The sequence below is a fragment of the Melospiza melodia genome, chromosome 2, assembly GCF_035770615.1.
Source record: "Melospiza melodia melodia isolate bMelMel2 chromosome 2, bMelMel2.pri, whole genome shotgun sequence".
Lineage (NCBI taxonomy): Eukaryota > Metazoa > Chordata > Aves > Passeriformes > Passerellidae > Melospiza > Melospiza melodia.
Window position 1 is genome coordinate 128,260,042 of NC_086195.1, and position 25,288 is coordinate 128,285,329.

The 25,288-nt window shown below is 36.1% G+C and overlaps 1 protein-coding gene across 3 annotated transcripts in view; it reads right to left on the reverse strand.

The window, feature by feature from the left end:
* Positions 1-25,288, reverse strand: part of MYO16 (myosin XVI) — a 357,379-nt gene that overhangs the window by 174,547 nt on the left and 157,544 nt on the right. For all 3 annotated transcript variants that reach the window (XM_063149977.1, XM_063149978.1, XM_063149976.1), the window contains exons 6-9: positions 23,247-23,371; positions 18,967-19,092; positions 5,685-5,760; positions 4,208-4,361 (exon numbers count right to left, since the gene is read on the reverse strand). In XM_063149977.1, coding sequence (XP_063006047.1) covers positions 4,208-4,361; positions 5,685-5,760; positions 18,967-19,092; positions 23,247-23,371 — 481 coding nt within the window. The remainder of the gene's footprint in view (positions 1-4,207; positions 4,362-5,684; positions 5,761-18,966; positions 19,093-23,246; positions 23,372-25,288) is intronic.

Here is a 25,288-nt window from a genome sequence, read left to right on the forward strand (position 1 = left end):
TATTTTTTATTGGATATTTTTTAAGATAAAGTGAGATGTTTTTCTATAAGTTGCCATCCTCTACCATGTCATTTAAAAAGAAAAAAAGAAAGAAATAACATGAAACATAAGAGCTGACAATCAAAAAATTGGAAGTTTTGTAATCAATATTGGAAGCACTTGAACAACTTCTAATTTGATAAGGAAGAATCTGCAGTAATATTGTCATAGGCCCTTTGAGCTTATAGCTTTTGTTGGAGAAAATTTCTTTAATCTTCCACAGGCAATTCTGAGATGCTTCAAACAATTTCTGGGCCAGCTGACACCTGTAAAGTGCATAATCGCTGAAATTTCAGTCTAAAAACTTCTTAAAGTTGCATAAAAGAACCTTCAGAAGAGATTAAACATTAGACGGGTGTTTGAAAACACTAGAATAATTGAAAGGCGAGTGCTAAATAAATGGTTACATAGAAAAAAATAATTGAAATGTAAAAAAAATTGAATCTCTTTTCTGTTCTACTGTCTTGAAAATATCTATTTCAATTTTATTTCACATTCTTGGGCTGATTTTGAAACACATCATTACTAAAATTAATATTTACTTAAACATGCATTGGAAAATATACAATGTGATTAAGTTAGCATTACTTTGTGAGCAAGTTCTTAATTTTTTGGTAATTATCACTACCTAGATGAGTGCACTATCTGTGCTCTACAGGCAGATGTACTGGAGTAGAAGTACAGCGAACATTGTGACCATAGCATGAGCATAAAGTCTCTTTTAAACAGATATGGCCAATTTAATGTTCTGAACTGTAAGCTATGTCAACTAATGTATTCTGTGCTGGTATTTTTGCCAGTGGAGTAACAAATTTTCTTTTGAATGTACCATTAGAATTAAGACTGGTTAAACTTTCCAGCATAGACCTTAGGTTTGCTGCAATGGTCAACCTTTAAATAATTTCATGACACTACTAAAATTCTGTCCTTCAGCTAATTTACTTGGTCAATTATGACCAAAGAACTATGCTGAAGGAGGTAGGGCCTCAAAGGTGTTGCAGCTTTTGGAGGGCCTGTGCAAAGCACAATAAAAGAGCAAGACAAGAGGAGTGACAAAGAGAAATAACGGCAACCCTGCCCCGTGCCACCCACACCTCACTGATGAGATTGAATGCAATGCAGAAAGCCAGGTTTGCTAGGTAACAGCATACTTCAAATATACTGACTACTAAATTTTGTTTCCTGTCCTAACTTCAATTCACCTCTTTACAATGTTATCCCAGAAATCAATGCTGTAATTTAAATTTCAACCAGCAAAACTAGATTTGCTGACAGAACACACGCTATTTATAATTGTTTGTTCATCATTTTTGAGTCTGCTTTGGAATACTGTTTTCTTCTGAGACATGGTCATAAAGCAATATGGCCACAGTATAGAATTACTAGGAACTACTGCAAAACTTTCCACCTCAGACTGCTTTTTTGCATCGAGAGAGTTGATGAAGAATGTATGCAATATATACTAAAGCAAAGGTATATGTGGATTATTATTGTGCACTCCTCTTCAGCACTAAAAAATTGGTTTGGTACAAAAGAATAGCACAGATATTTATCTTCAAACTAGCACAGTACACATTTCTCTAAAGACTCTTAACAGAGCATGAAGGATGAAACTCTGTTTTCAACATTAGCCATTGAAAAAAAAAAAAAATTGAAACCAGGCATCTAGGCTGCCTCTCCAAAATGCAGCATGGTGTCACTCTGGAGGATAATTCACTATATCTTAAGAATATGTCTACTATCATTTGGAATAATACCTCTCTGCAATGGTTTTAGGCTTCACAATTATAAGCATGATACTGTAGAGCTAACTATGAGATGACACCTGATTTTCAGCCACTATAAATTAAGGTTAGAGGATTTATAAGTAACATGCAACTCTGTGGGGTATGGTTCACCAAAAATTTTACATATTCAGTAGTGATAGCTGAGACATGCATGAGAAAAATACATAAATAATTTTGCCTTCCAAGAATGCTCCAATGTCAGAACAGTTGGCTGGCCAGCTGATACATCACTGCACTGACAGCAGAACTGATAGATGGATACTGCAAAGCTCTGGCTGAGGAAGTCTAAACCTAAGACTGCTAAAAGTCTCAAGAACGTGCCAAAGTGTCATTACTTCAAGCTTGCTGTATCCTAATAATGGCCCGCTATGGGTATGTGCAAAGGATCCCTGCCAGAGTCAGTGCACAGAGCTGAGCAGGGCTTTGGCTTCACCTGGTGCTGCATTCTCATGCAAGCACCACAGACTACACGCAGTCCCACACTGGGATACATTGGCAATAGAAGCTAAACTCATCCAATTCCACACATACATTGATTTTCTATGGTTTTCTCTTCAGTGGGCTTTGCTTTCTCAAAACTTCCAGTGAAGGTTTTTACACATCAGGTCGCATTACTGTCACATAAAGAGTCACTATATTGAAAACTGTCAAAAATCAGCTATCTTAATCTATGTATTACAGGAAGGAAAGAGTAGAGAAAAAAATATTTTCACACCACTTAAAATATGTGCAGATCATGTCTTCCAGAGGTTAATGGGTGTTAGCACTGAAACCAGTTTTCAGTACAATATGCGCACTGCAGTACAAACTTCTAGAATATAAAACACATGGAAATGCATCACCTAGATCACTTAGTCATCACAAGAATGATGACTGTTCTCAAAGTCTCTAAAACCTCTATGAATAACTTTTGCTAGGCATCATTACATAGGTACAAGAGTGACCTACCCTCTACTTCTAGTATTAAAACATATCAATAATTAAAAATAAATTATTTAGTTACATTTCAGAATCTAAAGGCCTCAAGTGATGCCTCAAGATTAATTTTTTTTTTTCATTTAAAAGACAGTTGAAGGCCACATAAATTGGAGGAGTATGATTTATGCTATTGAAACAGTGGGTCAGACTAGAGGACTGATTATTTTGTAAGGAATTATCAAGCAGGAAAAATTTTTAATTTCATAAACAGTAGTATCATATATTCAGCATGTATTAATGACTACAAATCACAAAGCAGAAACAACACACTGTGTTTACCATCCATTAAATATTAAATCTTTACCAAATATCAATGTATCCCACAGAGTTCTGAGTTTAACAGATTGATCATTTCATGACAGTTGCTCACCTCTTCCAAATTTTATGAAATGGAAGCATATATGCTTTATCTGTCTCTCTATGGGAGGTTATTGTTTTCTCCACACACTATTCAGTGATTACTACAGAAAAATTATTGTCAATGTTTTGCAAGATTATGCAACTAACAAATATATACTTTCAACATATGGCAACTGCACACTGTATAAATGCATTACTTGTAACTTTTAAAATTCCCTGGATCACAGTATCTGGAAAGAATAATTTGAAATATCAGTATGTCTTGTACTACCATAACACAGCCATTTATGCTTCATATCTATTGTACATCTCTTTTTACATACCCATGGCAATATTTTTTTAAGGTTGACAAAGAAATACAAAAGTACCAACATTTCAATTTAAGAGGAAAAAATTGAGTCTTCAATACTGAGTTTTAAGTCCTCACTGCTAAATGCTACTTGATTCCACTTGAATTTTAAGCAGTACAAATCTAAATATAAATTTGTAAATATAATTTTGACCAGTACAAATTCATCTGCAATCATGTATCTGATTTTTCTCTTTTCAGGATTTTTCCTTGCTTCTCTCATAGGCAATGATAGTTTTACTCACACTATACCCATCTACCTTAAGAAAAGGGTGTTCAAGTCTACAGTATTAACCTCTAATAATTCTGCTAAGGCAACCCCAGGTAATTTCTGCTGGCAATTATAATATTTTATTATTCATAATCTATAACTATAAAACAAAGGCTGACAAAAAGATATGAGAGATACAAATGCAAAAGATTATTCAGGAGATTTCAGAAAGGAAAGTTACTTGATCCATCAAATCACACAGAATCACAGAATGGCTGGGGGTGGAAAGGACTTCCTAGAGGGCACCTGGTCCATTCATCCTGCTCAGGCAGGGACATGTAAAGACAGCTACCCAGGACATGTCCAGCTGGGATTTAAATATCTCCAAGCACATTGAGCTAGGATTCACAGATTGACAGATATGGTTCAAAGGATAACCTGACTGCAGGGAATTGCTCTATAACACCACCAGCACTTACTTACAGTTTATTGGAAATTGTGGGCAAATCATGGATGATCTCTTCATATGGCTCTTCTTGAGATAAAGTAGAAGCAGCTAAAGGGTCTTTCATTTTTTCCTCCCAAACAATTTCAGCCTTCAGAAGCATTTCCTCAATAAAATCAGAAGCTGCAACATCTAAGACATTGGAACAACAAGATATCAGACAAGAAAATGGTGCAGAAAAGCTCCTTTGAATAAAAATCTCTACATTAGATTAAGACTAAACATGTGGCTAGAAAACCCAAAAAGGAATTGCTCAGATATCAACCATAAAATAATACTTGAAATTACTGGGAAAACAAAGGCAAAGTAAATTCAGTACAGACTTAAGTTGTCATATGCAAAACCTCAAAACTATTCTTGCTGTGTAGCAAACCGAAGTATTCAATATTTTACAGGACTTCAGGAAAAACAACACAACCCTTTTCAACTTCATTCCTGTGAAAACGTGCACTTAAATCCTTTTAAAATGTTTTACATTTCTACAAGCTAGATTTATATGTTTTATACATACAGAAGTGCTGAAAACAGTTCTGTTTGCAGAGCAGGAAGACAGTTAACTCAACTGTATTAAATACCTAATAATATGGTTAGCTAACTGCATAACAATGCAGTTGTTATTATAACTCAGATTATCTGAGTTTAGTTCATAGCCTTTTTTACAAATGAAATCTCTATCTAACCACAAACAACACTGTTAAGGTTAGTATCATGAAGTTCCCGGTATTTGTAGGCAGTACAGCACTTGAAGCATAACATATTTTGCTTTATTATGCAAGGGAAGTTTCACCCATATCTGGCAGGAAGTTTCCATTATCTACATTACTGAATTGCATCTTCATTTTATCCTAGGCTCAGAATGTAGAACAACCATGTGTTTTTTCCACACTGCTACTAGCATTACTGCCATCAGCTCTGCTTTGATGTCTGTGTTAGACCAGTTGATCTGAAGTCCCTTCCAACCTAACAGAGTCTACAATTCTGTTACCTTTAGAGCCAGTGCTACAGCTCCCTGTTGCTCAGTGGTTTAAGAAGGTGCCTTCTGCAGTAAGCAATGGCAGCTACAGTTCAAAACTAGGTGTTGAATTTGTTTTCAGACAATAGCTATAGAAATCCCAACTCAAGAGGCCATGTACTATAAGCAGTTGAGAAAGGACCTCAGTGGGAAGTCACCAAAATGTGTAAATGCAGCTACCACCAAGGCCCAGAAGAACTCTCAAGTAAGAAACATAGCTAAAGATAAACAGGGAATGAAACAAGTGGAAGGACATGCTGTCATTTGATATGACATCCTGTGTTACCATGACCAGCAGTTTTCAGCAATGTGTTTAAGAACGTACGCATGTGTATGTGTATATAACTCTACACACTAAATAAACAATAGCTAAGAAAACACGAAGGAAAGAAAATGTGTCACAATAGCTAACACATACACCATGTACATGGATTTTCACCTACCTGAAGGCTTTTCATTATTGCAGTTAAGAAGATTGGGGTTTGCCTGGTGCATCAAAAGCAGCTTCACAAGATTGGTCTAAAATGGGCAAAACCAGAGGTGTTTGAAATGAGAGAAGCAGGACAGGTGCCTGTCACTCAGTTTATTCCTTCCTTCCTGCACTATCTGAAATCATATGATAAACCACACCCACCCCCACCCACCTTCTCAAGCCCACCTTCTTCAGCTACTAAGAACATTTCTGTAAATCACAAGCGGCAGAGTAAAATTCAATTCTTCTACAATTTCTGGATATCCTTGGCAAAACTCCACCCCCAAATCACCTTTTACACACATGTAAACAAATTCACAAAGGAAAAAACCTACCACCTATTACCACCTGTTAAGACTTAGATCACAAAAATTTCTTTGTGTCTAACTAATTCAACAATGGTGTGCCAGCACTGTCAAAGGGCTCTGACTCACAGCCACCATCACAGAAGTAAATCTGTTCTCAGTCAGTAGTAGAAATTGGCACATTTATCTTATGATTACCAAAATCATCTAATCTATTAGTAAAGGCAAAAATTATAGCACAGTAGGGAAGGGTAAAGTAACATATAATGAAAAAGCCTAAAACATATTTTTCAATTCCTACAAGGAACTGGTTTTACTGAGTTCTTCTATGGCTGCACCTAAGTCTCTAGAGATGCTTTCCCATCAAAGGCTGTAGCAACGTCTATCCTGACAAACTGGTCAGAAATAAGTGAAAGGCTGCATAAGGAACAAAAAATACTTTTAGAATATGAATTTACAGCCCAACTAAATGATAGAACTATATGTATTTTTGAATATATGTTAAAGAAAATAGAATGTATAATGCAAGTACAACCGACAGGAGAGACGAGGATGAGCACAGGGGGAAAAATGCTGTGAAGGAAAGAAAGGATTCTTCAGAGAAGAACAACACATCTAGAGATAAATGAGACCTGACCTGGAAGTCAGCTAAGCGAAAGCTGGCATAAACACAAGCAATAAACAAATAAATAAATAAATAAAGAGGAAAGAAATCATTGCAATTAAAAAATCAGTTTGGATTCAGTACACAGGAGGAAAATTACAGAAAACACCATGATGATAAGGAATCCATTAAATGCAAAGAAAACTCCAAGCTTCAAATCATAGAAAAGCAGGAAAATATTGTTGCAAATTTCTATAAAATAAAAAGATCTTGCTCTCTTCAGATTTCTAATGCTGGTTTTCTTTTCTTGCAGTAACAGCAGAAAATTCAGCAAATTCCAAGAAGTGGGGAAGCCATAACAGGTTTATTTCCAAATCCAATTAGCCCTGCTTTCCACTGAGAAATTGCAAGTCATGTAAAATATACACATGTATATCTCTTTATTAGGAAAACAAGGAACATGCTTAGTTATGGAGCCATTGAATAATCTCTGAAAAGTGATAGAAGCTGTATTAGAGGAAGGAGGCTTTGAATGCATTTTCAATATAATAACAATACACAGCTTTTAGGGTTACCAAAGGTTTGGATTTATTTCACAAGAAATACCATGCTCCAATATCAGTGCTTCCTGCTGCCAATGAAATATTTCCAGCTGGGATTCCTTGATGCATGTCACCGAGACAAAGGTATTTGGGTCACCAACAATTTCAATAACCTGCTTTTGGATACACAACTCTCCTGTGCTGGAATTTAACTCATTCACTAATGCTTTAGAAGGAGTATTTTAAAATACAATTTAGGTTGTAATGTAAAAATACATATCTTCAGAACTGTGTCTAACAGAAGAAATATTTGTAGAATAATTACAGGAAATTACCACTAAGCAGAAGTATTTCAATTGCAGAGTTACAAATAAAATATATATGAGTAAGTTAAGAAATAACATAAATACCTAATGAATTATTGTAGAACCTATGAATAAAATTAGTGTGCAGTATATATATATATATATATATATATGTATACTCCTTTTTTCCCAGTGTAGTATTTGCAAATTCATGTCAGTTAAAAAAAAAAATAGTGTCATGACTTACTATACATAAAATGTCACAATAATGGCAGTTATTTAAAATGTCTGCTTATAAAATAACATTTGTCTTTCTTCTCCTTTTGTACCCTTAACTATTTATTCAGTACCTTTAGAAAGAGCACCAGGAAACATCTCAGACTTTAATTTTCTCCTTCCAGATCTTATCTCTGAATATCCTCCTTCCCAAAATACAAAATTAGTTAATTTCTGTATTCATAAAGCATGACTGTCTTTCTCTTCCTGGTATTCTGCTCAAATTGCAATGAACCATCAGGTCATCTGTTCACTAGGACGGATCCTGACACCAGTACATGCCGAAGGCTACCCAACTGGAAAGGAGCTTTGCAGAAAAGGACTTGGGTGTTCTGGTAAATACCTTGCTGCACAAGAGTGAGCAATGTGCTTTGGCTAGGCAGAAAGCCAATGGCTCCCTGAACAGCAGTTAGGAAGAGTGTTGCCCATACCTGACCTATGGTGAGCTTTCCTCACTACTCAGTGCAGGTGAGGTTACACCTGCAGTGCTGTGCCCATTTCTGAACTTCTCAATACAAAAGAGACATAGAAGAGTCTAGAAAAAGGGCACTACAATAATTAAGAGACTGGAGCACCTCACATATGAGGAAAAACCAGGAGAGCTGGAATTATCCAACCTGGAGAAACAAAGGTTAAGGGGAATGCCATCCATGTGGGTAAATACCAGAAGGGAGAGTATAAATATGACAGAAACAAGCTTTTTTCAGTGGTGCTTAGTGACAGGTAAGTAGGGTACTGAGGTATCTCCCTTGCACAGATGGCTTGAGGGAGTTGGGCCTGTTCAGTCTGAAGATGGGATGACTGGGAGGGGACCACATCAATCTCTGTCAGCATCTGAAGGCAAGGCATCAAGAGGATAGAGCCAGGCTCCATGGTTCTGAGCAACAGGACAAGAGAAAATGGGCAGAAAATTATTCACAAGAAGTTTCACCTGAACATGAGCAATAACTTCTTTATATGCAGGTGATGACCATGAAGCAATCACCCACAGAGGTTGTGGAGTCTCCCTCACTGGAGATACTCAAGAACTGTCTGGACATAATCCTGTGCCCTGGGATGATCCTGCTTGAGCAGCAGGTTTAGACCATGTGGCCCACTGTGGTCTCTTCCAGTCTTATCCCTTCTGTGGTTCTGTGACATAAGGCAGCATAAATAAATTTACTGCAATACACATTATAAAGCCTCCAAATACAATTGCCCTGTACTGAAAAAGAGGCTAAGTTTTACCACACATTAAATGCCAGTGAAAAAAAACCAACAAAACAATTCTGAGTTTCATTTAAAAAAGGCTCAGGAGCACCATTGTTGGCAAGACTGCAAGGCTTCTTGCCACAGATAAGTAACTGCAGTGACAGAGTAGGAAATATGGGGCATGAAGGAGTAACAGAGATTTTTCAAGAATCTCCCCATGCATTTGAGGCTGCCAAGGCATCTCCAAACTGCTCTCAAACCATGCTATTTTTTACTGGTAATTAATTAACTGTAGAGCAGAACCAGTATTCCTGAAAAGTGTCTTCCTTTGTTCCTTGTCTGGTCAGATATTTTTCCTCTGAAGCCATGTACAGGACATTAGATGTGTATGAGCACCTGCAAGGGATAAACTGCTGGCTCTATCTGAGCTTTTTTAGCTCTTATTATCCAAGTCCCAGTCCCAGAGCCACTAACTCAGATCATTTATTCTCTTTTCTTTATCATCAGAGGCATACCTGCTTAAATCCTAAATTCAAAAAGCTGGAGGTTTTATGCAAATGTCCTCATGTGCTGTTTTGCACAGCAATGAATATGCATTATCCAATTTGCATGAACCCCCAACAGTAAATTCCTTCAGTCTTTCATTTTCTTCCCTATCATCACCAAAATTTCTCTCCACTTCTCCACTCCTCTCTGCTTCAACATTGGAAATATTCTGTAATCTCTAAGGGACCTGGTTCACCACCAACCTTTTGGTTCCTAACCTCCTTCTCCATTTTTTGTTCTCCATGCACTTCTTCATATCCTCTCCTCTGTTCTCTCAGGCTAAGCCCTCACCACCTTCTTTTGGCAATTTTGTTCTACTTCTTGACCCTTCTCAGTTTATCACTGGATATGGTCCCCACCATGTGCTCATCCACAGTGAGGCAAAGACGTACGATAAGAAACTAGTGGAACAACAATCTTAAATAAAAATCAGTATTTTTTTTGGCCATCAATCTCATACTATTGTGTAAAATACAGTAAAATCACCAAACATATCTAAGGTGTGTATGTTCATGAAACACAGCCAAACCTCTAGACAGAACACAAGAAATATCACTGGTTACACCATTATACTCTGCAGTCTTCACCACTGAGCAAGATGATCTATCTCTCTACTCATAAGGTCCAGTTTTCTATTGCTCATATGAGTAAAATTTAACTTGCTAGGTCGAAAAGTGCATGTTTAGCTGTGTGATTTTTGTTAGGAAGTTGCTAGGACTGCTGCCTGTGAACGCTTATGATTTTTCAGGTTTTTTTGTTTTGTTTAGTTTCTTTGTTTTGTTTGCTTGTTTGTTTTTTGTTTTCTTTGGTTTTTTCGTGTTTTTTTTTTTTTTTTTTTTTTTAATTAGACAGAAAAATAAAGTAACTAAAAATTAACCCCTTCTGATGGCCTGATGTGGAAAAATATTTTACTTATCCTTGTGAGCTCCTGTGTTTGTATGATTTGAAGGCTTTTCTTAGGTAGAAAATGAATTCCATAGGCTGAGAATATTTTGTTGTTGTTGCCTGCTTGGAAAATCACCAAAACTTAGCCAGGTTTCAAAACTTTAAAAAAATCAGCTACCCAATGTTTTTTTTTTTAAGACAGTTTTTTTAATTATAATGGATAAATCAGGGAGCCCCCTTTTTCTAGTACAGTCCACTAAAGGCCTACATGTTAACAAAACCAGTAACAGCTGCTCTATTTAAATATACAGTTGGATGTTCAAAATATTTGCAATAAAAAGAATAAAAAAATCAGGGAAGTAGTTTCTATTTTTATTACCTCTGTTATTATTGTAATTACTAAGCTTCTGTGACAGAAGTGCTGTAGTTTAATGCTAACCATATATTCCATAGACTGAATAAATAAGATCAGATAAGTCATGGAGCAATATAACTCCTTAGAATAATACTGGGGACTATTCAACTAATTAATGGGGTGATAACAGGCCCTTTACCAAGCATCAAGGACATAAAAAAGAAAAAATGTAGGTTAGGAACCTTACTCCTGGGAAGTGAAACAAATTCCAAGACAGAGACTCCCAACATTAGAGAGTAAGATACCTATTAAGCCACTGGAGTTCCTGTGAACTGAGCTTCTAAGATCATGTATTTGTTCTCTATTACATAATAGCATGCCTTAGATAACTGTGACCATTACAGACAAAATTTCATAGGTAAAGCCCTAAAAAAGGGCAATCGTGTTCAGAGGCTAAATAGAATTTCCTCTGCAATTGGAAATCTGATCCACAATACTGTTCTAAACACAGGAAATTAAGTCTGAAACTCATTACAGATCTCTATTCTTAACAGAATATAGATTAGGAAGATTTTTTTGTTTTCTATTTGAGTGCAGAGAAAAGGGGACCATAACCAACTGTGGTCAGCAAAGAGGAACAGATCAGGAAAAGTAGGTTGTGGGAATAAGACTAGCAGCAGGGTAGAAAGCATTGAGGGGGAGCGTGTGGAATGGAAGAAGGCATAGATAAAAAGCTGGAATCTGGAACTAACAGCGTGAAATAAATGAAGTGAAAGGGAAGAAGAGAAATGTGGCAAGGAGCCAGGAGGTAGGTAGAGACAGACTAATCAGAAAAATGAAAGAAGAAAGTGACATGCGAGGAAAAAAACACTGAGATTGAACAAGGGAGATTAGGACTGTAAGCAAGTGGGACAGAAGGGCAGGAAGGTTGGCATGAAGTCAAAGTAGAAAAAAAAAATGAAAGCTTGGATGAGAACCAGGGAATGGAGGAGGGGCAGAAGCTGACTGTGCAAGGAATCAGGATTCAGACAAAACTTGTAAGGAAAGGACACGAAGCCAGGCAAATGAATCGGACAATAAGGCAACAGAATAAGGACAAGAATGGAACAGACTGGAGGCAATGTCAGGGAGGAAGGAACCGTAAACACTGCGGCTGTTCAGGCACAGAGCCTGGAATGGAACCCAGGCTCCCCAAGTGCCACCACCACCACCTTTCTGCAGTCAGCAAGTTTAACCTATATGCTTTAAGAAGATGCCTCTTGAACCTCTGGAACAGTTCCAGCAAAAAAAAGGGAAGCCTAATGTTGCTTTCAGCCATTAAAGCAAGTGACAAGGGTCATGTAAATGGTTTTCTACAGCTGATGTAAAAACTGCATCAGTCTTTACTTGAAGACTGATAACCTACATTTCTGTTTTTCAATACACCAGGAATTTAGACAGAGAAAAATAAAATAAATCAGGGAAAATATTATGTGATCTTGTGATTAATGATGCTTGTAAGTTATGGTCCTACAAGTTATATATTTATATTACAGAGACCAGAAATCCACTTCCCAAAGTTTGTGCCTGAAAAGCCTTGTAAGACATCTTTTTTCATACTTGCCTCTCATATATGAAGGTCACTATAAATGGTATTTTAAGGAAAATGAAATTTATATTGATCGGAGAGATCCTGCAATAACCAAGTATATTGTGCAGACTATGCACACCTCAGTTTTAAAAGCACACATGTAAACACTGAGAATTTTGTAGTAATTTTGTAAATTGAGATTTTTCCTAGTCTGTAAATGAAATTCAAACTCTTTTCTTATCATTTGGTATTGTGTGAATCTAGGATTCCTTATATTCTCTGCCCACAATTAGCATTTGAATCACCTATAGAAATCTTGTGAATATATTGAGAGGGAAAAAAAGATATCACAAGCAGAAATCCCAAAGTGAGTTCTCTGTTTGAGGAAACTGAGTGTAATTTGATCTGAAGGGAAATAAAGCTTTTCTACCTGAGTACAATCAGATATGCCAAATATGAAGAAAAAGACTAAAGAAAAGAGAGTGAGACATGTCTGGATAAAACATGCTCTAGAGGATTTTCTGACCATAAATTAAAGACTCCAACTACTTGGCAGGGAAAATATTTATTCCCTGTGTGACAAAAATTATAATCTATTATTTTTGAAACAAGCACCTAAATAAGCACCTCCCTTCTTTAGGCTCTTCTCACTGAAAGCATTTGTGGTTGCAGAAGCTCAGATACTGCATTCAAAGGAACTCCTGTAGCAATGGCCAAACTTCATGGGATTAAGTAACATTTCCCACAATGGGTTCACGTATTCATCTATACTGAATAAATTCTAGCAACAGATGTGGATTTTTTTGTTGTTGTTGTTGTTGTTTCAAGTGCAAGATGCACTTAAAGTAAAAAAAAGAATCTACAGGTCATAGTTGAGTAAAATTACTAATTTTTTTTGGTAACAATGAGTAAATTAGTTCCCAATGTAAGAGAGTATATAATCTGAATTTAAGCAAGGAGCAGAGTCGTTTTATAATCTGAAACAAATGTTGTGTTTGGATGAACTAAGTAATCAGAGGGGTATGATTCAGGTCAACCAAATGTGTGTAAGGGAGAATATAATTACAGAATGACAATTTCACACATTTGAAAATGACACAGGATGTATATAATTTGTTAAGAAACATGAGGTAGGTCTGATTACATCTATAAGTTTGGGGTTTTTTATGTGGAATATTCCCAGTTTATATTGGAAGAAATCCTTGCTAGTACAGGAGTTACTCTTGCAGAGATTCAGTCAGCAGTTGAACAAATGTCTTATCAGATTTTTTTTTACATCATGAACCCTTTAAACCTCAAAGCCAGAGGCTAAATCTGTTTTACTAAGCAGGAGAGTGCAATGGAGCAAGCTTAAGTATCCCTTATAATCCACACTGCTGAACTGTTAGCTCTCCCCCCGACTCTCCTTTGGACCACTCCAACCAGCTCTCTACAAACATGACTAATCTCCTATAGAGGAAACTAGCTTTAAACAATATGAATGTGGGCCAGGCTGTTGCCTGGCCTAATCCCTAGTTCCTCTTTTATTTAGTGATTTAACAATTTAGACACAGGCATCATCCCCCAAGGATGAAATTTTGGGAGAGGTAGCGCTTAAGCTACTGCAGAGTCAGCTCTGGCCTGCATGTCTCCGATAGCTGTTTGAAAGGTGACATTTCTGTGATAAACAGCAAAGAAACAGCTTGTGCCTGGGAATTGTGCCAAAGTACCCAAGGCAAATGTCAGAGCTGCAGCCTATTCCCACCATGGGGAGGGCGAGTGTGCGCTCTCCTGATCACAGCAGCTGGAAGATGTCCAGCAGGAACAGCACTACCAATGCCAGATTACTAGCTGTCCACAAAGTAAATTCAAATTAAGGGGCGGGCCTGAGAAACACAAGTCACCCTTCTGCAGCTGGCACCAGTGCCAGCAGGGGCAGGGGGGCACCCAAGGGACAAGGACGTGTGCCCTGCGCTGGTGTGCACAGACAGCAGCCACAAACACACCAGCACTGCCCCTGCTGCCAGACAGGGACACCAAGGGCTCCAGCTGCCATCCAAAACAGGGTTAAACTCGTCTGTGTCCAAAAGGCCCTGGTAAATTTACATAGGCAACTCTGAGATATTCTAATCTCTTGAGGCTAGCTTTGTTGCCTTAATAATCTTATTTTGAAGAGGTTTTTGTGTGTTGCAGGCGCAAATTTGGATGTGTATTGTAGAGGTTTTATTTTCCATCATTTTTTTTAGAGTAAAATGATTAAGGTAAGTAACTCTGATCTTATTACCTCATTAATATAAATTTTTTGTTATAATGTTAATATGCATTAAAAACACAAATTGCCTTTACCCTTAAAGCTTATATGGGAGGGAGGGAGAAAATTAAAGCAGGAACTGTCATTTCTAGGAACTAGAAATGGACATTAATGCATTAAAAGTACCAAATTGCCTTTACCCTTAATGATTATATGGGGGGAGGAAATGACAGCAGGAACTGTCATTCCTAGGAACTCAGAATAACATTGTTTAAAAACAGGTCTATTTTTTAATGCTTGCAGACTAGTAGTGTTTCAATTAACAGTCTATCACACTCATTAATAACCTAACCTGTTTCTGTAAAGCAGATTCTTGTCTTACAGAGACTGACCTTCAGGCAGTGGCTTCAGCTGCCCTATTCTGTACTCAGTAGCCATATCCTGTACACAACTCTCAAACTCACCAGCAATATCCTGTACTCCTATGCAAGAAAAATATTCTACTCTGGATCTACACTTTCTGTCACTTACAGGACAATTCATTTATCCTTCAACCATGCTCTGTTTTAATAGTCATAATGGTAAATTTATCCATTAAACTGGTTTTCTTTACAAATATTTGTAAAGATAAACATAGATAATATTTTTTAACATCAGATAATATGTACTGACACTTAAAACTCTTAATTATTCTCTCTATGGAGACAATACAACAGGATTCTGCTATGTTTTGCTTGTGATCAGATTGTTTTTGTTTTAAATATCTAACTCTACTCCTCCTCCAGGGTTCCCTCTGTACAACCTTATGTTTTCTAAATAAAAGGCATCAACTCCATGCCCCCTTCATGGTAAAGAACACCAGTGGGCAGCTGCCCCATCCTTTAGCCTCACACTTTGATCTGGATCCCTCATGAAGGATTTAAAGATGTTCAGATTACACCTCTGACATATGCTAGCTGCCCATGACTTCTATAACCAAGGAGGGTCAGACCTACAAGCAATGAATCATCATCCTTATTTTAAATGCATCCCCTAGAATTCTCTGAGTTGTCTTCTAAAGGTGATTCTTCCCATTAGATAAGAAAAAGCTTTGATTTTGCCCTTCAGTTTAATTGGCTAAATTTAGTTGAGAGGAACCCCATCTGAAATAAAAATGGATTTGTCATTACCAAAGAATCTCTATGAGCCAGGTTTATTAAAAGGTGTGGATGCAATGTCTTTCACATGATTAGTTCACTCAGATTGCTGTATCTTTCACCAGTAATTTTACATATAAATTACTGTGCAAGATGGAGCAGTAAGATTTTTATAATCCACTTCATTCACAACTTGAGATTTGTAAGAAGAAGCTTACAGTGCCTTTATTATTTACAAGTTTCCTCCTGTGCAGAAGCAAATTAAATTTTCTTACTATAAATTTAAAACTTACACGGTTCCTTGGGTGGTTTTTTTGGGGTTGTTTTTTTCTTTTTTTTTTTCCTCCGAGTAATGTAAATTAGTACTATTTTCATTATTGCTATGCTCTTGCAAATAGCCAATGTGTGGGGTTTTTCCCATTTTGTGGATTTAAAAATATAGAACAGTATATGTAGAGAGCTGAAGTGCTTCAACTTAGTCTGGATGTTACTCTAAAATAGAGTAACAATTGCTTCATATCACAACTTCTTTTTGGTAAGATAATATGTAAAATATACATATGTAAGGAAGGTATGTACCATAAAATAGCTCAAAAACTAAATCTGTAATTTGTATAACTAATTTAATAGCATTTTATTAAGGCGAGAAGCTTCTCCACATGAAAAATACATCTGCAGCTATTTTATAAACAGGAAAAACTATCAGTCCTTACGACTCCTGGAATATAATATTTTTCCAATATTGCATGGGGTTTGGTTGCAGGCAATGCAGAACCAGTGCTAGAAACCTATTCAATGACAATGATTTACAACAGGTTTTCTGAAATTTCTGTGACCACTCATTAAAGGCTTGCTTATTAGACAAGCCCTAAGACAAGTAAAGGTTATTTTGCTGTTTAAATACATTTCTGGAAGGACAAAAGTCCTCCCAAGAACTTAAAAGGACATCAAACTAAAGCAAAACAGACTTTATGACAGTCTTCCAGTACAAGATATTTATCACTGTAGCAAGTTTTTAAAGTGTGACTTTTAAAAAAAACATGCCACAAATATGTGTTAGAAGAGTGTGAAACTGTAAGGGATCAAGTCCAGAATTTATATTAATTGCTTTTTCAGGGAACATTAAAATTTTCAGCTAAAAAATAATTATTTCCTCATAAATATACTTTAATTTAAAAGAGACTATCCAATTCATGTCTTGTCTAAGGTTATTTCCTTTCTGCCAAACTACTTATACCAAAAATAGGAACAATGCTCATATTAGTCTATAATTAATTACTCAAAATGGAATTATAAATACGGTATGCATGTGAATTCATTCTAAGGCTAAAAGGTATTTGAAAATTATAATAATAAGAAAGGAAATTTTAAAAACACCCTGATAGTGTAGTTACCAGAAAGAAGTAGAAGATATGCAATAAATCCCTTTAATAAAAGAATTTAAATTATTTACTTGTTTCTTACAAACAGAATCACACAAAAGCTGTATTTATCTGCTTAATAACATTGGCAAATTATATATAATGCTAATTGGATATTTCTAAACTTTATTATTTACTAACACTACAAAAGGAAAATATTTGGCCTGTATTTAGCTAATTTTAGTGAAGAGCACAATGTTCTTTCATAGTCTTTGTCTGTGTGTGCCTATACTGCTGTATAGAGACTCGAGCAGCTGGTCCCTGACTCCTCACTGAAAACTCCTGAAATAGTAAGAATTAACACCATTGTCATCTGGGATATCAGGGAGATGCAGTCCAACAAAAGTGCCAACAAAAAGAATAATTTCAAAAATAGCAATCTGAGCTCTTAGAATTCTTCAAAAGGAAAGATTTTTTTTTTCCATTAGCCACTTTCAACTACAAACTTTACATGTACAAGCCTGTTTCTAAAAGAAAAATACCTATCTTCACAAGAAAAAGACTATTTCAAGTCATCCAGAGTTAGTGGTGCAAACACATGCATGCTACACATATATAAGGAAAGGTAAGTCCTTTCCCAGCCCTTTCAAGTGATTTCTTTCAAGTCCTCTTCAATTAAACTCAGGTTTATCTTTACAATAGAAGAAATGCCCAGCTGTAGTATAATCACATTGTTGCAGTACAAAGCCCTAACTCGTAAGCCATCCTAAAATGTGAGAATAGGAAGCTCAAGACTGCATCACTGCTACCCCTTGTTTCTGAATAAGAGCATTCCTGCCCTACTGAAGACTGAACACTGGCAGAGTGAGTAGCGAGAGCAGTAGAACTGAAGCAGAATTACAGAACAGCATAAATAAGATAGGATGAGAAAATTAAATCTACAATAAATTCAAGAGACCCCCCGATACCTCACTTGCTAACAAAATTTTGGTTCAGCATATCTCTGTGGGAAATTTTTCTCTGTAAATTTAAACTACCTGAAGTTATTGAGGATACACTTCAGGCCACATATATGTATTTTGAATATAGATAAATAACCCAATAACTTTATCTGGTTTGGAAATATGCAGATCTTTAACACTCTATAAAAGAGCAGGCACAAGGTATCTCAATAGGAGAAATCTATTACCCACCAGAACTAATTAAACTAAATAAACACATCTACTTTTACTATTTTACTATAACTTTTGCTCCATTTTTACTTTTTTCTTGTTATAAAGTGTATTATTTATTTTCTGAAGTCCGAGCTAAGATTATGACAGAGGTTTTTAGAAGACACCTATGGGTAAGTGGTGATTTGTGAGCCCTGAGGTGGGTGGAGAGTTGTGAAGAACTCTCCTAAAATGGTCAAACTGTAACAAAGACTCACTGAACATGTCTGGGGAGACTGAGGATGAAGGAGAACTGAAAAGGTAATAAAACTGAAAAAGTATTAGGAGGGACAAGTCATGTTTAGGCATGGCCCCTAAATCCCAAACCCAGGACACCCTCCCAGAACTCAGTGAATGGAAAACTTTGAACACAGCTGCTAGATGAATCCTGGACATTTATTCACAGAATTACACACAGCAAAAATCTAAATAAGCTTTGGTATTAGACTGTAAAAAAATAACAAAGTGTTTATTTTGTCTTTTCAAATGTCAGTGCAAACCTAGTTTATGCAGCAGACAAACTGTTGCTGGTGGTGGATTGAGGTGTTTTGGGTTAATAGCTTTACAAGCTTCATTCTCAAATGGTCTCTGTTATTTCAAATGCCAATCTGTACTACATGAATGAGGAAGTTTTTTGCATTAAAGTAAGAATAGTCTCCCAGACTTGAAAGCATTTGCTATTGCTACAGAAGACTACCACAATGGCAAGAGAAGCAGGTGAAAAATCATGCTTTACCTGTCCATACTTTGCAGCCAAATGTAGGGGTGTCCAGTACTGATTATCCACTGCATTGAGATCAGCCCCATGATCCAGTATCAGAGATGCAACATTCTTGTATCCGTTAGCACAGGCCACATGCAGCTGCAAAATAAAAGGTAAATTTTGCATATAGTAACATTTTAAAGAACTCATCCATGGTGTACTACTTCATATCTTTTCTAAATCACAGTTACAGCAAACACAAAATGTGCATGTGATTACTACAGGCTAGAAAACGTCTGCAGAATCTTTTTTAGCATTTATAAACAAGATGCACCCGAAAAAAATAATTCTAGCTCTTTGTGAGCTACTAACCAATCTAGTCTATCATTGTCATATAACTTCAAGCAAACATGCTTTCAAAGACTTCACAAGCCAAGGTGGAATCACAGATTTCAACAGAGCTTGAGCCCTCTTCAAGCCTAGAAACTTTGTTTTCTAGCAGTTCAAGTATCCCAGCTGACACTACTCCAGAATGAATTCATTAGCACATAATCAAACCAAGCACATTGACACTGCAGCACAAAATTAGACAAAAAATACTTTCTCAGGCTTAAACCACAAAGATTTTATTTTCTATACTTGCATTGCTTACCTAGATATTTAATTTCTTTTGTAATTGTTTAAACAATTTTAGTTGATTTTCTGTATCTCTAAACTTCATTTAAGAGTCAAAATGAAACAGGAGGATGGTGCAAAATGCAGTAACAGAGTGACCAAAACTTAGGTCAGCAGGAACCTCAGGAGGTCAAGTAGAGCAACTTGCTGCTAAGACAGGGATAACTTCAAAGGTGGCTGTGTTTGATCAGGGCTTGTCACTCTGAGCAGCAAATAGTGTAAGAATGATAAAGTGTGAAAACTGTAATGGCAAGAAAAGGAAAAAAGAAATTTAAAAAATATATTTGAGGAGATTTGAGGAGCTAGACATTATATTTTGCAATGTATTATTATTTAAGACTCTGTATGTGTTTGGCACTTATATCAGCAATCAGTTCCACCATATGCTATTTATAGATTGAGATTTTTGAATATAAAAAATGCCAGCAGCCATGTGGGGTTTCATTTAAAACAAATAGGAAGTGTGCAAAATAAATATAAAAACAATATAATAGCAAACAGGTCTTGTGAACAGAGAAAAAGGGAAAGATATAATAGGGCAATAAAATTATTTTCTCTTATAATAATCAAGTAGAAGAAGAAAATACAATAAGGAATCCTATATCAGGGAAAACATGTAATTTGCAGGTTTTGGTGGAAATTGTTTTTTATATGTGGTGAGTAACTGTTGAGGCATATATTTCATATGATGAGATTGACCCAGACTACAGTTTAGTTGTCTTTACTTTCTCACAGTCCTCTGTTGTAATTTCAAACATTCTCTTCAGTTCTAGGAATGCGGGGGACAAGGCCTGAATTTGGAATTCAGTAAAATAGAACTGATCATCCCCAGTCAGAAGAACTTAATACTCACACTGGTCAGTAAGAATAGGGCATAGGAATATGGCAGAAATTGACAAGTCAGATTATAGTTGGTCCCTGTATCCCCAAACCCCACAGCCCAACTGCATGACTTTTTCTCCTCAAAGCACTGTTAGCAGAAGATGTTTTTGTGGTGATTGAAATAGATGGATAACGGCAATAAAAAAGTCTTGTAATAAACCTGTTACTACAACTGTGTAGTTCCAAAGTCACTGTAAGAATAGGAGACACTAAAATGAGAGTTTGGGATATAATTTCCCTTACCTGCCATTTCTGGTTCAGCTGCAGACACAGAGCATACATAAAGTTTTCACTATGAACATGATTGATGCAGAGGGAAAGAATACAGTCATTCAAAATCTTCCCCTGGAAAGGGTGCAAAACTCCCCTGGGGACAGAACTTTGATTCTGCATGCTATGATTTCCAATGTACAAAACCCTCAAATCTTTCCTGTAATTTGACACAGCTTCATGGTAGAGGGAGGGTGTGTTTTAGCAGAAGAAACTACAGTTTCTATCCAGACATCAACTTGACAAGTGCTATTTTCAAGCAATGTAAGAGCTCCTAGGAAATATTTTATGGCTGAAAACTTCAAAGAAAAACTATTAGAGGAGAATACAGCAGAAAAAAAATTCAGTGTCTGTTGGTACCGCATGTGCACAAATGTAGTTGTTATGAGCCAAGGAGAATGTGTATATTTATATTTACATTTAAAACAACTTCTTGCTCAATTCATCTTAATTTACTCATGGATATACATATATTCTGTCAAGAGAAATTTGAGATTTAAGAATTAAAAAATTGGATTTGAGACTTAAAACAAATGTATTTGTCTTTTTTGTAGAGACAGACGTAGAGGAACAAAACCTTATTTCCAGAACCCTCTGATATCCATACAACATTCACAGAGTGGGTGACTCAACACCCATGAATAAAAAGATAATTGTTTAAGAAATTCTGGATGTTCCACCAATTTGTTAAACGAAAGTTTCACATAATAGAAATCTCAAAGAAAAGCAAAGTTACCTACTTTGTATCTATTTCTTGAAAAACGCAGATTTCAGCATGACAACTTTTCATGCAAAAAGTATCCCTTTTGTCAACATTCTACTAAGCAAACAGCAAAAATCCCAAAGTACCCACAATGTTCTTCTCCTAGTATTTGCAGTTCTGTTAAACATCTTTCAGAAATATATTTCAACTATTCCAGCTAACTACAGGAAAGTGTTTATACAGTTGGATTTATTTAAGTTCATAACTCAGTTTAACTCAACAATTCTGACAAAAAAGCAATAGAAATTAAGTACAATAGCTATGTGATTTAGCAGCTTAGATAAAAATATCAGGAAACTGAAAGGTAAATTAATGCTTTTATGAAATAAACTAAAACTTGTGCTGTTTCTTCCCACCCCTTCCCTGCTGTCCTGTTTTTAAATTAACTGCCTTGGGGTTGTCACCCCAGAAGTCACAGTGTTCTGTTCCTAGAGAAAGCCTGTGGCTGGATTCAATCCAGGGATGAGGCTGATCACTTTTTCAGTTATAGCTTAAGCAATCCACAGATATTAAAATATACAATGATTTAGTATATTAATTCAGTATCGGGCAATGTAATTCAATGCAAATGCAGAAATGATAGTAATAATTATTAGTGCTCTCATTATAGTTGTACACTATTTGCAGAAAAAAAAACAAGGAACTCTTAAAAATGCTTTCAATATATTAATGCTGCTGATTTACCATTTACTGATTGATTGATAATAGTGTTGAAGATTTCATATGCAAAGGGAACATTCCACATACATGCTATGGAACTACACATGAAATTAGAATCATTTGACAGCTGAAGAAATTGAAATACTGACAAAACAAATGGATAGAAGATCTATTTGAAGAAGAAAGTATAGTAAAATCCAGTGACCATAAATAACATGCAAATTTGTGAGTAGGAGTACTTTTCCATGTATATAGTGAATGCTTCAGTACACTGAATCAAGATTGGATTGCTACAGGAAACAGTGTTTTAGTAGGGCTCAGCCAGAAGATACAAGCCAAAACCAGGGATCACTGAGTGAAGTTTCAGCCCCTCTCTCACACAGAATGTCAGACACCACATCTATCTCCTGCAGCTTTAAACTAAGGTGCTAATAGTTTTGCTATTAAATTTAATGTTGCATATTTGTTGGCTGGGAGAAAAAAAAGTTGTCATTGAGATGTTGCACTACCTTATTTTAAAATTCATATTATGCATGGAATTAACACATATCTATTTTCAAAACACCAAATAGAACCAAAACCTGTCGCAGACATTTCTTCACAGAAATCCTTTCTTTCGGATTTCTGCGTCTTCTGGAGGGCAAAAGGCCTCAGAAGACAAGGTAAACAATTATTATCAGCTGCTGTGGAATGTAACAGGGGTTTTCTTGATTGGCTCATTTTCTATGTTTATAATTAAGGGCCAATCACAAGGTGCAAGCTGGGGACTGAGTCCTTGGCCACAGCTTTGTTGTAGAGTCTTTGCTATCTATTCTTAGCTAGCCTAGCAGCTCTGCAAACCTCTCTCCTTATTCCATTTAGTATCGTCATAATGTATTATATAATATCTTAATAAATTCAGCCTTCTGATTCAAGAAACAAGATTCACCGTCTGTCTCTCACCAGCAGCGACCCACTCAGGCGCAGTCATAAAAACCCTCTTAAGAGAATTGCCTTGCAAACATGCTGAACTTGTTGCAACACACGCATATTCCCAGGGTGATGATTCCATGCTGCCACTCACCAGGGTAACTCCTTCATCATTCTTCTGGTTCACACTCCCTCCACTCGAGATGAGCTGTCGAACGTCTGTAAGCATTGTCATAGCTCTCTGAACCTTCATTTGGCGTAAGGAATTCAGCTCTACACCTGGAAAAAGAAAAGGATAAAATTCTGCTGTTTTATTCATCAATAAAGAGCAGATATATGATTTTGTGGTCTGGGTTTTTAAAAGCTTAACCAATGTTTAAATAGACTGAAGTATGTAATTTTGAGTATTTACTTATCTACCATTACCAGAAAGTCTACTCCTATATTTATCAGTCAATGCATGGATGATTTAAGTCAGTGAGCAATATCCAATAAACCACCCTGATCTCCTACTGACTGCAAGAGCAGTTGCAGGTAAAGGAGCTGCAATATCATGAAACCCACTGGGAATGTGAAATAGCTGTGATTGGGAAAAGAATTAAAAAACCTAAGGAAGACACTCAAGTATTTAGGACTTATTTAATTTTTTGTCGTTGTTGTTGCATTCTTTCAGGCCTGCAAATACATCATGGTATCCAGACCAGTCCCCCAAATTTGGTGGCTGAACTGCTTGAGAGGTTGTGAGTCAAGAAAATGACATTAAAACTCAACACTTTTTTATGTGTCTGGATTATTTTTAACTGAGAGTAGCTCTCCAGTTGAGCCTAGACGATTTCAAGGCCCCATAAACCAAGAGGAAATGTGGTGTGGCAAGATAGGAGGGGATGAGAGGAATGAAGGGTATGGGATTGCTTGTGTCAGCATTGCTCCTGAAAGAATAATTGTCAAAGAACAGTATCAAAAAGAAGATAAGCAAGGCAGTCTATAACCAAAAGAAAGCACAGTCACCAGTCTGAAGAGATTTAAAATAAGAACCAGGATACAACAATAATGTGAAGTGATTAAATTAGCAACCAGCTGTGGTTAGATTGGAACAAATAACCTTAATTTGCGACTTCATTATTTTGCTTCTAGTTCATGTGATTATTTAAATAAATATATAGAAAATGAAATTTGAGTAAAAATTTTCTATTCTGGAAGAAATGATTTTTTATTTCTCTTCCATATTTGTCACTAAGTTTAAAAATGACAAACTATAAATAAATTAAATGATTATGTATTTAATAATGTTTTACCTTCAACAGTTCTTAAAGTTCTTTACATTACTAAAAAACTGAAGCATGTTTCAGGATAAAATCATATTTTGAGTTTCTTTATTTTAATCTGCCCAGTAGAAATGGGTGCAAATATGTAGTTCACCAAAGAATTCTAGTTTTTTCCAACATGCCACTGTATGTACAGCTTTATGTTCTGTTGCCTGCAACACTTGTAAGAGTTTCAGCTCTGAAGTGACATGTTCAGTGTGAGCACTGTCTTCCTATTCTCTTATTTTTAGACCTAAATGATTTTTTTATCTGGATCAACTCCATAATCTTTCACATGAATGTAATTTAGACAAACACATACATACATATATATATATGTATGTATATATATATGATACTGATGGATTAAATTAGACAATGTCCCCAAAGGACAATGTGTCTAACATCCTACTGCCTGAAAGTTGCTAGACCAGAACACAATGCCAATTTCACAGTATGTCCTCAGTGTCTTCTAACAATCAATTTTTTTGTCAGAACTAAAGATTTTATGCCTTCATCACATTTCAGATTAATAATTCGAAAATACCTGATGACATTTACAGACTGACAATGTTGCATAATGTCAATGAATTTTTTTCCTTTCTGTTTCTACCTGTTTCCTGCTTTTTGCAACAGTAAATTAATGGTTTAACACTTTTGTGCCAGTGACAGAACTCTCCCAAATTAAGGGCAATATGCACCTAAAATTAATCATCGTTTGCAGTGTTGACATTTTAAACACTCAACATTGAAGACTGAGCAGACAAAATTAAACGTCACTGGTTCAGATGGAGTTTTTTCTAATGTTCTCAGGTAAGGAAGATTAAAGTTTAAAAATAGATGAAACATTTGCCTGATGAAGACAGGCATGCTTAAGTACTGCTGACAGAAC